At 40.6% G+C, this 15957-nt stretch overlaps 1 protein-coding gene across 3 annotated transcripts in view; it reads left to right on the forward strand.

Moving 5' to 3' along the window:
* Positions 1-15957, forward strand: part of LIMA1 (LIM domain and actin binding 1) — a 90900-nt gene that overhangs the window by 37466 nt on the left and 37477 nt on the right. For all 3 annotated transcript variants that reach the window (XM_061127979.1, XM_061127970.1, XM_061127989.1), the window contains exon 3: positions 6292-6337. In XM_061127979.1, the coding sequence (XP_060983962.1) occupies positions 6292-6337 (46 nt within the window). The remainder of the gene's footprint in view (positions 1-6291; positions 6338-15957) is intronic.

A 15957-nucleotide genomic window follows, 5' to 3' on the forward strand; every position in this document is an offset into this window, starting at 1 on the left:
TATGAAGGGAATCTAGCCCGGTGGTTTTCAAACTATCGTAATTGAGTTCTTTAGAGGAACTTCAGAGGTCAGTTCTGGGAAGACGGGAAGATCTAAAGGACCAAGCATGTGACCTTTCACCCCAGAGGTCCTGCTTTGATCCCTTTAATATGTGAGGTTCTAAGTTATCATTGGGAAAGAGGATTCTCCAGCAAAAAGGACTACTGATCTGGCTAACCTTTGTCCCATTCCTCTGACAAATAAGGAACTTGAGGTCCAACATTTATGATGAAAGATCACACCCAAGATAGTGGCAAAGCTTAATCCAGGACACTTAATCCCCCCACAACCATGCCTCCCCTCCTGTCCCTGCTCCTCCCACTCTTGTTATAGCTTTACCCATTCCATAGACCCAAGAAAGAACAGGTTTATATTTAGTTTTCCTTCCATTATTAAGAAAAACTTTGACCCTCAGATCTCTACTTCTTTGCTTCACTGTACTATTGTAGTGGTGAAATTGTTCCAGAAGAAAATGCATTGCCTAAAACTTGGGAATTTCCATTTTCCTTTTTTTTTTTTTGGCTCAGTGAGACCTTTCCTCTATTTGAGGGCATACAAGCAAAAGAGTCATGGCTCAGGAACTCCATTCTCTGGCCTTAGAAAAGTTTGAGACAGTTATTACTCCCCAGATAATTTTAGTATCTCCATCAGCTGCCTGCTTCGCAGCTGAGCATTAATAAGCAGTTGCAAGATTAAATTCTGTATGTGAAGAGGAGACTGGAGGACAAGAAAATCTAGGAAGGGAAGAGGGATAAGCTTTTAATTATAGAAATCTCATGACAAATATTTTTTCCCTCAGATTTGAATCTTTTAAAATGCCTTTTCCCTCCCCATCAGAGACCTTCACATTTTGTGTCAGAATAATGCTAGTTGCTCTGAGCATATTTGAGGAAAATCTAAAGCCTGAATCCTAATTTAACATTGAATTCAGAAGTATTGTACCTCAACATCTCTTAGCATTCAAAGTGTCAAAATGTAAAAATACCAAGGACCTTACTTGGAAGAAAGCAGTGGTATGGAACCTTTCTCCCTGAGTATCCACTGTTTAGCAAGTACTTCATTACAAATAAAGGGTGGTGATATTTGAGTGGGAGTTTCAAAACACAATTCAAGACTGCCATTGGCATATACACCTATATCTTACAGATGTCTCAATGCTAAAAGAATAGGACTAAAGATGAAGACTATTTTGATCTTTCTTTAAATCTGTGTTTCTATTAAGACAGTAAAGGGAAGGGAAACTCTGAGTTTATTTATCCAATTAACCACAGTGTAAATTGTTCTCCTTGCCTTGGAGAACAATTGACCAAGAATCAACCTGTCTGGTGATTGGGCTCTGGCTTTCATATATTGTACTATATTGCTGTAATATACTGTAGATTATTACCCAAGGAGGGTGGAAACACAAGTTCAAGGCCAACTTTAAGTTCCTTTCTAACTCTAATCTGCTGTGTTTCTGCATTTCTATTTTTAGGGACTCTCAGATACATTTCGCTTTTCACTTTCAGATACTTTAGTACAAGTGGGGAAAAAAAATACACAGGGCCATTCACCAAAGCACTATTTGTAATGATAGATAACTGTAAACAATGCAAATGTCCATTAAAAGGACTATGGGTTAATAAATTATAATGGAAGAGGATTGCCAGGGTTACCAAAGACTTCTGTGTTGCTTAGAAAAGCTATCTAAAACATATTGAGGAGATGTTTGTTAGCCTTCATCTTAGATGACCTCTTGCCTCTTTTTCCTACATGTTTTCTTCCCTTAGCTTCTTTGGAAGTCTCTTGTTTTTCCTCCTACCTCTGTTCCTTCTCTATTCTCTAATAGAGAATGAGAACCTCTTCTTCATGTTCTGACTGCTAATTGTTAGCGTCTCCAGGACTGAGTTCTGAGCCTTTTCTTCATTGCACATTCTTCATAGATGATATCATACACTTACACAGCTTTCATACCATCTGTGGACAGACAAGTCCTAAATTTATATTGTTCATTCAGATCTCTCTTTCCAGCTCTAGAACATGTGTCTAATCACTGTCACCACCAAGGGGATGTTTTGGTTAGCATGGCTAACATACAATTCTTCATCCTCCCTGTCCCCAACTTTGCTCCTCCGTCCATTGACTCAGCTGTTGAAAACTTGGGAATCATTCTTGACTTGTTCCTCATTACCAGTCCTGTTGATTCGACTTCTGAAATATACCTCAAGTCTGATCACTTTATCTCCAGTGCTCCCTCCCTGGACCTTCCAGCATCATCTGTCACTATTGCCACCTCCATCCTGTACCCCGACTCCGGTCCATTCTCCACACAGCGTCCAGTGCTCTTTTAAAAACATAGCTTGGGGACTTTCTCAGTTGTTCAGAGGTTGTTAAGACTCTTGCACTCTCCGGGGAACTAAGATCCCATGTGCTACTCAGCATAGCCAAAAAATAAAATAAAAACATAGCTTGGATTAATGACCATTCATTGTACCATTGACCATTCATTCATTGTACCTAAGATTACATTCAGAATTCTTAGCATAGCCTGCAAAGCCCTTGATGCCAGGCATCATCTCCTGACCCCTGCCTTTCTCAATGTGCTTCAGCAACATTGGAGTTCTTTGTGTATCTTAAACATGGGAGACACTGTCTTGCCTTGGGGACTTTGTGTGTGCTCTTTTTCTATGCCTGGAATGCTTTTCTTGCTTTGTTTTGCCTGGCTGACTCCTGATCAAACTGCAGATTTCAGCCTAAAGGTCATTTCCTCAGCAAGGCTTTTCTTCACACACACACACACACACACACACACACACACACACACCACCCCACACCTGCCTTCTCAATTCAGTTCCTTTGTTAGGTTGTATAATACTCTGCCCTTCTTTGAAAGATTTATCACTATAGTATGTGCTTAACATTTAAACTATAAGCTGTCTGAGAGCAGGAACTATGCCTTTTTTTTTTATTATTTCTTTCACTACTTTTTCTCTAGTGCCTAGAACATACTTTTTAAAAAAATTTTTTGCCGGTGCCACTTGGCCTGTGGAGGCTTGTGGCATGTTAGTTTCCCAGTCAGGGATTGAACCAAGGCCATGGCAGTGAAAGCACCAAGTCCTAACCACTTGGCCACAAGGGTCCCTGGTGGCTCAGATGGCAAAGAATCTGCCTGCAATGCAGGAGACCCAGGTTCAATTCCTGGGTCAGGAAAATCCCCTGGAGAAGGCAATGGCGACCCACTCCAGTATTCTAGCCTGGGAAAAGCCCATGGACAGAGGACCCTGGTGGACTACAGTCCATGGGGTCAAAAAGACTGAGTGGCTAACACTTTCACTACTTCTTGAATGAAAACTCAAGCTGTTCTGAAATGGAGAAAAGTAGATGCAGTATAGTATGTATAATATTATTTGTTACAAATATGTTGCAAATACAGTATTATTTTAAAATTTTGTATATTTTAGATGTTAATCTCTTGTCAGATAAATAATTTTCAAATATTTTCTGGCATTTCATGGTTTGCCTTATTGAAAAAACTGTCTTTTCCCTGTTAGATGGTCTTGGCACCCTTGTCAAAATCCTTTGACCATATATGTGAGGTTTTATTTCTGGGCTCTCTATTTCACTCCATTGATCTATATGTCTGTCTTTATGCTGTTACCACACTCAATTTTAAAAAAATTTTTGGTAATATATACATAACATATAATTTACCATTTTAACCATTTTAAGTATGACATTTCAGTGGCATTTAGTCCATTCACACTATGCAACTATGCTTTTGTTCTTTTTATAGCTGTGTAGTATTCCATTGCATGAATACATTATAATTTATTTACTGGTCCTGTGCTAATGGACATTCAGGTTGTTTTCAGTCATTTGCTATTACATTTAGTGCAGTGACAAATCTAATGTAAGAGTTATTTTTACTTATGTTAGTGTACCTATAAGATAAATTCTGGAAACAGAATTGGCAAATTGTAACATTTATGCTTTTGTAATTTTTGTAAAATTGACAAAATGCCTTCCCTAGAGGTTTCCTTTATTTACCCTCAGTGTATTAGCTTTTTTTTCCTTAAAAAAAATGTTTTTTCCTACTTAGATATGTTCTTAGTGTTGTTTGAATTTTTATTTTGAGGCTAAACATTCTTATTTTTTGTTTGAGTCACTTGATATTTTCTGTGAACTCTGTGTTTATGTTTATGCCCATTTTTCTATTAAGTTACTTTTGTTGATATCTTACTGATTTGTAAGCGTTCTTTGTGTTTTAGGAAAATTAGCCTTTTGTCTATAATATGTTTCAAATATCTCTCTAGCTTGTTATTTGACTTACAGCAGTTCTAATCCCATTTTTTTTCATAAGCTGTGGTCAGTGAAGTCCCAATTGTTTTTGGAAGTTCTTTCACCCTACCCTTTAAGAAAACTCCGCTCAGTTTCAGAGTATTACTCAGTCTAGTGAATGAGACACTGCTGCTGCTGCTGCTAAGTCGTGTCAGTCGTGTCCGACTCTGTGCGACCCCATAGACGGTAGCCCACCAGGCTCCCCGGTCCTTGGGATTCTCCAGGCAAGAACACTGGAGTGGATTGCCATTTCCTTCTCCAGTGCATGAAAGTGAAAAGTGAAAGGGAAGTCGCTCAGTTGTGTCCGACTCTTAGCGACCCCATGGACTGCAGCCCACCAAGGCTCCTCCGTCATGGGATTTTCCAGGCAAGAGTACTGGAGTGGGGTGCCATTACCTTCTCCATGAGACACTGCTACCTGATTGTTAAACTTTAAGCGGTAGTAGGAACTAGAGGAGACCTCAGAAATCTCTCACGATCACTTAATTTTGTGGATGAGGCCCAAACAAGTTATATAACCCAGGTTACGTAGTAGGAAAGCAATGATGTTAAATCTAGGAGTTTCCTCTGGCTTCCATTTTGGGTTGGGTTGTTCTATTTAACATACACCCTAAGGAAGTTCTGAGCTTGTGAAGGTATTAATGAGTTGAAAGTTAGTTTTGGTTAGGGAATGGACCCTTTCCCATATTGTTCTTTATCTTCTTGTCTCATCTCCTTTTCCCTGCCCAAATGCCTTGTAAATTCTGAAAGTCTGCCTTAAGGCAGGAACAAGTGACACATTGACCAAGCCCTTTTCTAGGGTTGAGGGTTAGGTTGGTGAGTTCAAGGCCTGCAGGCCCAAGCAATCAAATCAGTAAGTTCCAGGCATGCAGGCCCCACATGGTGGGGATTCTTCTAGTGATAGTGCTGCCTCAGTGTTTGACTCAGAGACTCTGAGGAAGCCCGGTTAAGACAGTTCTGAGTGGTCTGGAGATTTGCTGTGGGCAGCCTTCAAATGGAGGAAACCTGATCACCTCTGAAAAGCCCTGGGACTTCAGTTGTTCCTCACGAATCTTCTGAGCAAATAGTAAAAATGATAAAATAAAATGATTGAAAGTAATAATAAAATTAAAGGAATAAAATTATAGAAGCCTGTTTATCAACTCTAAGATGCCATCGACTGTAGGCTGGGCCATTATTTTATGCATCACTAAAGAAAAAATACTGTTAATTAAAAGGACTAATGCTTGCTTAGCATAGATGCTTTTCTCACAAATCTCTCTTACACATAAATTAAAAAAAGGAAAACAATTTTTCTTTAAATGGCAAATCGAAGTGTATTCTCATTAAAGACATTTCAGTGGCATTTAAAGCATGTATAATACCTTCAAACATATTAAGTGAGCAAAAGTGACAGTACCAATAGTTTAGGCTAAATTTACACACGTACAGGCCATATGACTACTTCTCGATCATATGGCCGACAAGAATTGTAAGATTTTAGAGGCATTAATGAGTGGGGAAAGTGCAACCTAGAGTTAATGTAATACTGTATCCTTTGACTAATTCCAAAGCATTTATATACATGGCTTTTTATACATTTTTATACATCATTTATTCTTCCCAGGATTATAGTAGATCATTTTCTAGGTATGGAAAGAGGTTGACTTGCCCCAGATCACAGTAAGTGATGAAACTGACACTTAAAAACCCCAGGCTTTCTGCTGTCTCCATTTTCCCAGCATTTGACTTCATTGTCTTGGCTCTTTCTCTTAGAGCAGTTGACTGCAACAGTGCCGGAAGTGAGGGCTGCCCTGATTCTCTGCTTGTGATAGAGGTGACTGGTGATAATCCTTGGCAGAGACAGGTGTACAGAAGTGGTTTTCTTGAAGTTTGAAAGTGTAAAAATTTAAGTTTAATTTGAGGACATTCTCTTTTCCCCCTCTCTTCTCTAAGGTACCAGAAAGCAGCGGAAGAAGCAAACATGGACAAGAAGAGAAGTGTAAGTATCTGGAAGCCCTGGGACATGTGGAACTTCGTGGTCACAGCTCATGTGGCCCAGCCACCTGCAGCCTCTGCGGGACCCTGGGTTCCGTGTCAGCTGAGCCAGGCGTTTGTGCCAGCTTGTCTCATTGGTGAACCATTTGCTCAGGAGAACTTGGCTCAGGTGCAAACAACCTCATTTTTCTCCCTGAGGTTCTCCTTTGAGCCACTTTTTCTTTCCGAGTTGAGTGAAAGACAGAAGGCCAAGTACTTTGCTTGTGGGTATAAAATGGCTTACTGCTTCTGCTCAAATCAGGAGACAGGGCTTCTTAGGCCATTTCTTTTTTTCCAAATCAAACAACCAGAATGTCTCTCTGCATTTAAATGGTAGCAGCTGTGCAGCTGTTGTCATTCCCCTGGGTTCTTTGTTTAAAGCAAACTTCTTGACCCAGTCTAGTTAGCAAATTTCTTAGCAGCAGGATCCACCAAAGGCGAAAACCTCAGAACCAGCTCATACCCATCTGTACATTTGTACTTTCCCGCTGGCTAACTTCCAGTTGGGCTGGGTAGTGTATTTCTTTTGAAATCTTACTTGATTTCTTCATATGAGGGGAAAAGCCTCACATATTTGGGCAAGAATTCTTCATTTGTCTGGCATTACGAAAATATCCTCCTGGCAGTTTTCAGCACCTAACCTATTTAAATGAGTGCAAAGCATGCCTCTCTCACTTTGTCTTCTCTAAGCGGGCAATGCTGACTGGGTCCTTCACAATTTTCCTATAATTCGAGAATGGAGCCCTTCTGGTGCACTGTAAGAAAACTTGCCATCATTTCACTCAACTGCTGGTTTTCTTTTCTTTCCTACTCTCTCTCTTGCTTGTTATTTTTCCCCTTTCTCTTTTCTTCATTCCTTTTTCCCTTTCACTCATTCATTTTAGCAAGTATTCAGAGTGCCCACTATATGCCAAGCACTGCTTTAGGCACTAATGCAGACTACATCTCTGCTACCATGGAATTTATATTCTGGTGGGAGAGACAGACAATAAAGATGTAGCAGGTATGAAAGAAAATGAAGCAGGTAAGAGGGATGAGTGTAGTGGTCAGGGAGACATTTGAGCAGAGGTCTGAGGACAGGAGCTTGGGAGAAAAATAATTCAGGGAGAAGAGAAGAGCACATGAAAATGCCCCAAGGCAAGAACATCCTAAATGTATTTGAGGAATAGGAAGAGGAATGTCATGTCCAGTTGTTGTGAGGTCATGGGCCTTAATTCTGATTAAATGGGGGCCTTTGAAGGGTTTGTGCAAAGGAGTAATGTGATCTGACTGAAATTTTAAAAAGAGGAGGAAGAGGTTAGAGGGACAGTAGCAGAAGCGCGAAGACCAATTACAAGACAATTGCAGTGATTTAGGCAAAAGATGATAATATATGGGACTGGAGTAGTAGCTATATGGGCTTCCCACATGGCTCAGTGGGTGAAGAATCCACCTGCAGTGCAGGAGACATAAGAGATTGGGTTTAGTCCCTGAGTCAGGAAGATCCCCTGGAGGAGGGCATGGCAACTCACTCCAGTATTTTTGCCTGGAGAATCCCAAGGACAGAAGAGCCTGGCGGGCCACAGTTCATGGGTTGCAAAGAATCAGACACAACTGAAGTGACTGAGCATAGCACAGCACACAGTGCTTATATAGGTGATGAGAAGCGGTCAGGATTTATACTGAAGGTAGAGAGGAAGAATTGCAACAGTGCATTTGGCCCAAACACCAGGAAAAATGCCATTGAGATCAGGAAGGTGGCAGTAAAAACAAGTTTAGAGAAGGGAAAATATTTGTTAGAAGCTCAGTTTTGGACACGTTAAATGTAATTCTTTATTAAGACTTCCAAGTAGAGATGTCAAATAGGAGCTTGGATGTACAAATCTGGAATTGGAAGAGATCCAGCCTGAAGATGAGATGTGTGTGTATCAAAGTATCAGTGGTTTGTAAAGATAAGAAATGGATGAGATCACCTGGGGATTGAGTGTAGCTAGAAAAGAGGTCTGAGTACTGAGCTAGGGGCACCTTGCCATTTAAAGGTTGGAGAGAGAAGGAAGAACCAGCAAAGGAGACTAAGAAGGAGCAGCTCGTGAGATGCAGTGAAAAAAAAAAAAAAAAGAATGGAGTACCGGATGTCCAGTGAAGAAGGTGTTTTCAAAAGGCAAATTATCGAGTCAGACACACAGATAGGCTAAGAATTGACAATCAGATTTGGCAACATGAAGATCATGGGTCACTTTGTGCTGTTTGGCAATGATGGGCTAAAGGCCTGATTGAACTAGGTTGTCCAATCAAGACAGTCGGATAACAAAAGTTGATACCACAAGTGGAGATGAACATTTATGGAGCATCTTTTATGTGTCAGGTCCTGAAAGCAATAAGAGGAACAAGATGTGGTCCCTGCCTTCAAGGAACTGCTTAGAGTTTGGAAAGTAGGATTTATTTTATTTATTTTTAAAATCAGATAGCATTCTTTTTGTTTTTAATCTTTATTTATTTTATTTTTGGCTGCGCTGGATCTTTGTTGCAGCATGCGGGCTTTTCTCTAATTGCTGCTGCAACTCTCTAGTTGCAGTACTTAAGCTTCTCATTGCAGCGCCTTCTCTTGTTGCAAGGCATAGGCTCTAGGCATATGGACTTCAGTAATTGTGGCTTTCAGGCTTAGTTGCTCCCCGGCATGTGGAATCTTTGGACCAGGGATTGAATCTGTGTCCCCTGCATTGGCAGTTGAACTCCCAACCACTGGACCACCAGGGAAGTCCCAGAAAGTAGAATTTAGAATCTCAGTGTGGTAAGTACCATATTAAAGAAATATGCAAGGTGCTGGGGGAGAATTTAGGAAGAACTCATAACCTGGACTATGTCATGTCAAAGAAGACATCCCAAAAGAAGTGGTGTCTGACTGAGCCTGAAGGATGACTAGGAATTAGCTAAACAAGGAGGGCAAAGGAGTGGTAGAGGAAGCAGCAGGTGCCCAGTGTGGAGGCATAAGAGAACAGGCACATCTGACAGTAGAAAAGATAGTTGTCCCATTCACCAAGATGGAAAATTCAGGAAAAGAGTGAGGAGTGAAGGGAGGAGAGGGGAGACTTCAGCTTTAGACAATGATGAGTTTAAGATATCTGTAGGATTTCCAGGTAGAACTGATAGGTAAGGAGAGATATCTGGCTTGAGTTATAGGGTGTGAATCATCCATCTAAGTGGGTGAAAGACATCATCTATAGAAAAATATGTAAAGCGACTAAAGAGGATGACCTAAAAAGGCAGAATCTTGAGGGACCCCACCATATAAGGGAGGAACTAAGGAAGAGAAACCTGTTTAAAAAGAAAAACCTGAAGAATGTCTAGAAAAAAAAATGGGAAGAAATCTAGGAAAAAGGGATGTCACAGAAACCATATAAGGAAGGAAATTTTTTAAAAGGGGGAGTGGTCAGTAACATCAGATGCTATAGAGAGATCGAATAAAAATAAAGAAGAAGTGTCCATTGCAATTGGCAGTTGAGGTAAAAGGGTGTGAGCAGGTGATTAAAGAAGAAACAATAAACAGAAAAAAAATTGCTTTACCTCACTAATAATCAATGAGATATAAATTTAAATAACTGTGAGATATAAATTATAACCTAAACAGTAGGCAGATTTTTTTAATTGATAAAGTCTATTAGGCAATGCCTATTAAAATTTTGGATATGTTTAATACCCATTGATCCTGCAGTTTTGCTTGTAGGAATGATCATTGAGAAACACAAGTGAAATAAAATAAGTGTAAAATGATATTTATTGCAGGATTCTTTGTAATACTGAAATGTTTGAAATCATATATTCATCAGTGGGGAAATAGTAAATCATGGTGTCTACATCCATTATAATAATATATCATATGTATGATATTATATCATATGGTTAAGATTTTATGTAACATGGAAAGGTATCAAAAGCACATTAATGATTAAAGCATTTATGTGCAGAATAGTAAGTATAGTATGATTTTGTAGAAAAAAAAGATAGAGTATAAAAATAAGGAAAAAGTTGAGAGCATGCGCAGCAAACTATTGACAATGGATTTCTTGGTTAGGAGGAGCAGAGGAGTCAAATAGAGAAAATTGAAGCATATATTCAAGGCTTATATATATATTCCTATACTGACTATGACTCCCCCCCAAAATTAGTTTTTAAAAATACTTTTGTAATTGAGAAAAGTAATAAGTTAAAAATAAGATAATGAAATGAAAATTGTAAAGAAGTAATTGGTGATCCTGATTTGTGCTAATTCAGAAGTGTTTTGGTAGTAGAATTAGAGGGAATGGAAAGCAGGTAGGAATAGCAACTAGACAAGACTGTGCTTTCAAGACCCTTAACTGTGAAATGTGGGAGACAGCACTAGCTGGAAGAAAACAACATTGAAGATTGGTTACTTTTTTTAACAAAAATGTTTTATTTTGAAATAATTTTGGATTTATAGTTAGAATTATTAACTTAGTACAAAGAGCTCCCATAAAGCTCAGCCTACCTTTCCCTAGTGCTAGGATGTTCTATAACTATGGTACATTTATGAAAACTAAGAAATTAACTTTTGTGTAACCCTATAAGTTAAACTAGACTTTATTCAGATCTTACTAGTTTTTCCATTAATGACAGATGGTTGCTTTTAAGACCTACCAGACTTGTAAGAGGTCTAATTTGTCTCCTGAAGAACAGGGTGGAATGTATGTATAAATTTATAGCGGCAGCTGTCCAGGTGAAAGAATACTTATATTCTTGGAAAGCAAGATAGAGACACATTCAGGAGCAAGTGGGTAAATCTGTTTCTTTAGCAAATGCTGGGATCAGGTTACATGATAGCTTAGATTTCCAGATATTGAGCCCTTCTTTTCTCTTCCTCTTCCATTTGCATTTAGGACACAGAAACACAGATGATCAATACCACCACTAGTTGTATTTTCAGTTTCCTTTCAAGCCTGGGATATGCCACATCTTGAAATCTGTGCTGTTTGGACAGTTGTCTCCATAATGACTGGCTGCCACTTTTCTGAGTAGCTCTTAGCCTAGAAATGTCTTCCCCTCCTTGGAAGCTGTGCATCCAAGTAGTCTGTATTTCTAGCCCACTGCTGTATCCTATCAGACATCGTCCTGCTTTTAAGATGAAGATTCCCCTGCCAAGATTTCAAACGTTAAAGCTCATTTGACCCCACCTCTTCATTTTGCCGGTGGTGTAACAGACCCAAAGAGAGGAAGGATTTATCCAAGGCCCCTTCCAAGGCGAATGTTCCTGCAAAAAGGACACTGTTGCATGTCCTGAGTGTGCCTGATCCTGTTTTAGGCAGCTGGTGATGATCCAGAGGCAGCACCCACAGAGATTCTCAGCCTTGCTGGGTAGGATGCTTTATGTCACTTTGAGAAAGGAGGCTGTGGTTGTCCTGCAACCACTGGGGCCCTTGAATACTTGTACCTTCCTTGACTTCCCACTGCCTTATTCTGGGAAGATACTTGGTAAAATGTTAAAACCTCGATGCAAATGACATCGACTAAAATTTCACCTTATTTTGTACCCCTCCTCCACCACCTTACTCTGAAACAGTAGAGATTGTAGAGAAAGTAGAAAGAACAATAAGAGACTGTATCCCCAGTTCAGGATTTGAGAGATGACTGGATACTGTTTGTTGATCATGATTGTGAGGTGTGGCTGGAGGAGTGAGGAGGGCCACCCATTTAATAATAGTCACCACTATTGGTCAAATACAACATACGTGCTTTTATATAGTTGCATTTATTCTCCACAATAGCCCTGTATGTTAGTTTCCAGGAATTAGAAAACTTGCCCAGGGTCATTTGGCTGGATGAAGCTGGATTATATAAGCATTATATGCTCATTATAGGAAATACAGATACCATACATAAAAGAGGTAAGTGATGGGGATTTGCTGTATAGCATAGGGAATTATGGGACTTCTCAGGTGGCGCTAGTGGTAAAGAACCCACCTGCCAATGCAGGAGACATAAGAGACATGGGTTTGATCCCCTGGTTGGGAAGATCCCCTGGAGGAGGGCATGGCAACCCACTCCAGTTTTCTTGCCTGGAGAATCCCATGGACAGAGGAGCCTGGTGGCTACAGCCCATAAGGTCACAAAGAGTCGGACACGACTAAACCAACATAGCACAGCATGGCACATGGGGAATTATGTTCAATATCTTGTCATAACCTATAATGGAATATAATCTAAGAAAAAAATCCCCGAATCACTTTGCCATATACCTGAAACTAACAACATTGTAAATCAACTGTACTTCAATTGAAAAAGAAAATATATTCTCGTGCTCATGCTCAGTTGCTCAGTCGTGTCCAAGTCTTCGCAACACAGTGGACTGTAGTGTGCCAGGCTCCTCTGTCCACTGGATTTCCCAGACAAGAATACTGGAGTGGGTTGCCTGGCCTGTAGCCCACTGTCCAACGATGACCCAGGCTGCTTCCGTCCCGTAGTCTTTTCACTGTGCTGCCCCGTCTGCTTAATTCTTGCTTTTGTCCTGAGCCTTTTTGCTTCTCTTTCTTTCCCAGAAAGCCTACAGCCACTGCTTCTGCCCCATCTTTTCTGGCCCCAAGCTCTAAAGTCCTGGACAACTAACATGACCTGGGTGGTGCTGCCAAGAATAATGACAGGGTCTGGGGCCTTCCGTGCTATCAGACCTCACAGCCCTGCCCTTCCCCTATTTATTTCCACCCCAGCACTTTTGAACTTGTAAAAGAACTCTTTTAATAAAAGAGCACATTTACTCCTCTGTTAAAATGCCCCCCTAAGGGATGTCCTCTACCCAGGTCTTTGTTTGGGACATTGCTGATACTCCATCACACAAATCCATTTCTTTCAGGTCATCACAAGTCAAGTGGAAATGACAACTTTCAAACCTTTTACAAGTGACATCAAAATTATTTTCTGTTCCATTGAAGCTTGTTTTATGTGACAGGAAGATGAGGTGTAATTTTATTTTTGTTTATTTATTTTTATTATACAATGAAAGCACATTTATTATTAAAAAAAAAAGAAAGTATAATCCAAATGCCCATAAATCCATGATCCCCAGAGGCAACCTGTTAACACCGTGATGTCTTTTCTTCCAGACTACTCTTCTGTGTTTATATTTATAAACACATATGTGTATTATAGGACTTCCCCAGGAGCTTAGCAGTAAAGATTCCACCTGCAATACAGGAAAGGCAGGAGATGTGGGTTTGATACCTGGATTGGGAAGATTCCCTGGAGGAAAAAATGGCAACCCACTCCAGTATTCTTTGCTAAAAATATTCCGTGGACAGAGGAGCCTGCTGGGCTACTGTCCATGGGGTTGCGAAGAGTCTGTCAGACACAACTGAGTGACTGAGTACAGTACATGTGTATTATAACATGAAATCATGCTGTCATTTTTTTTTCTTCGTTTTTTTGGCCTGGCCACATGGCTTATAGGATCTTAGTTCCCCTCTGCTTAGTCGTGTCTGATTCTTTGTGACCTCGTGGACTGTAGCCCACCAGGCTCCTCTGTCCTTGGGGATTCTCCAAGGACAAGAATACTGGAGTGGGTTGCTATGCCCTCCTCCAGGGGATCTTCCCAACCAGGGATCAAACCCAGGTCTTCCGTATTACAGGCAGATTCTTTACCGTCTGAGCCACCAGGGAAGCCCCAAAGTGAAAGTCTCTCTGTTGTGTCCAACTCTTTGTGACCCAGGCCAGAATTCTCCAGGCCAGAATACTGGAGTGGGTAGCTGTTCCCTTCTCCATGGGATCTTCCCAACCCAGGGATTGAGCCCAGGTCTTCTGCATTGCAGGGGGATTCTTTACCAGCTGAGCCACCAGGGAAGCCCAAGAATACTGGAGTGGGTAGCCTATCCCTTCTCCAGTGGATCTTCCTGACCCAGGAATCAAACCGGGGTCTTATGCATTGCAGGAAGATTTTTTACCAGCTGATCTACCAGGGAAGTTCACCTACCAGGGATTGAACCCGGGCCCACTGCAGTGAAAGCCCCTAACCATTGTATCATCAGGGAATTCCCCGGGCTGTCTTATAATTAGCTATTTTCACTCAAAAATGTCTTGTGAGCATCTTTTCATGTCAATAAATATACCTTAACCACATGTCTCTGAGAAAAGTAGTGTCCAGTTACCAAGGCAAAATGCCACTTTGATTCACAGGGCTTCTGTTTGAGCAGGGCAGGGCAGGTGAAGTTGGAAACCCAGATGACTCATCCATTGTGTCTCAGGAGGGAGCCCAGAGCTGAGAGTGCTGCTGGCAATTAAGGTAGCATCAACTTCCAGACCTGTTTTTATTTTTTGAGACTTATTTGTTTATTTTATTTTTTGGTTTTTGTGGCGGGTCTTTGTTGCTGCACATGGACTTTCTCTATTTGCAGCAAGAGGGAGCAACTCTCTAGTGGTGCACACAGTTCTCATTGTGGCAGCTTCTCTTGTTGTGGAGCACAGGTTCTAGGCACTCGGTCTTTAGTAGTTGTGGTGTGTAGGCTAGTAGTTGTGGCGCATGGCCTTGGCTGCTTCAAGGCATGTGGGATCCTCCAGGACCAGGGATTGAACCCATGTCCCTTGCATTGCAAGGCAGATTCCTAACCACTGGACCACCAGGGAAACCCCTGAACCTGTTTTTGTTTTGTTTCAACTTTTTATTTTGTAGTGGGGTAGAGCTGATTAACAAGGTTATGATGGTTTCAGGTAAACAGCAAAGGGACTCAGCCATGCGTATGCATAGAGAAGAATGGTAATAAGAATAGAACCCAACCTGTTTTTTAATTCTCTCTTTTCCAACAAGGAAACTTTTCATGTTGCTTTTATTTCTGACCCATATATGCTTCCCCCAATGAAGCATCTTGCCAGCTAAGATTTAAACACAAAAATCAAGCAAAGTTGTTCTTCCCTAAGTTTCTTTTTTCAAGTCTTGGTGTACTTGAAGTGGCTCTCATGGTGTATTCAGAAGAGTAATAAGGTGAGAGACTTAATTCCCAATATAGCTGCTAATCCTGTTTAATTCCCCAGAGTCTTTCAGTCCTAGGTGGTTTGTCCTTTCTTAGTTGAAAGACCGGTGAGTCTCAGACTGCAGGAATGGAGGGCAAGAAGGTATTGAAGTTTGTGCTTTGTTGGAAAGGTGCTGCTGCTTACTTTATTTGGGAGTGCTTTCAAAGTCTGGGACATTGAATTTTACTTCACCAAGCATGTCTCCTCTAATTATTACAGAACAACATGGACAATTTCCAGATTGTTTTCAATGTCTTATATGTATGAATTAATTGCAGTTTAACCCAGGTGAAAGAGAACTGTCTTAGATATGTGTCCTTCCATCAAGAGACGGAGGTAGTAGTGGTGTTTCATATGAAGCCTGACTATTTTGCAACCAAAAGGTCTGGAAAATAGTGAATTGTCTAACAGAATTTGTACATGACCAACATATAGAGAAGAACGGGGGGCGGGGGGGGCAGGGAAGGATTCAGTTATTAAGTAAAAGTAAAATTTTTTCATGTAAATTATGTTACACATGATGACATATCACTTATGCAAATACATGTAAAAGTCTGGTGGTTGCTTTAAATTTCCACAAACAGTTTCAATTCTTTA

Source organism: Dama dama, chromosome 3 (assembly GCF_033118175.1).
Source record: "Dama dama isolate Ldn47 chromosome 3, ASM3311817v1, whole genome shotgun sequence".
NCBI lineage: Eukaryota > Metazoa > Chordata > Mammalia > Artiodactyla > Cervidae > Dama > Dama dama.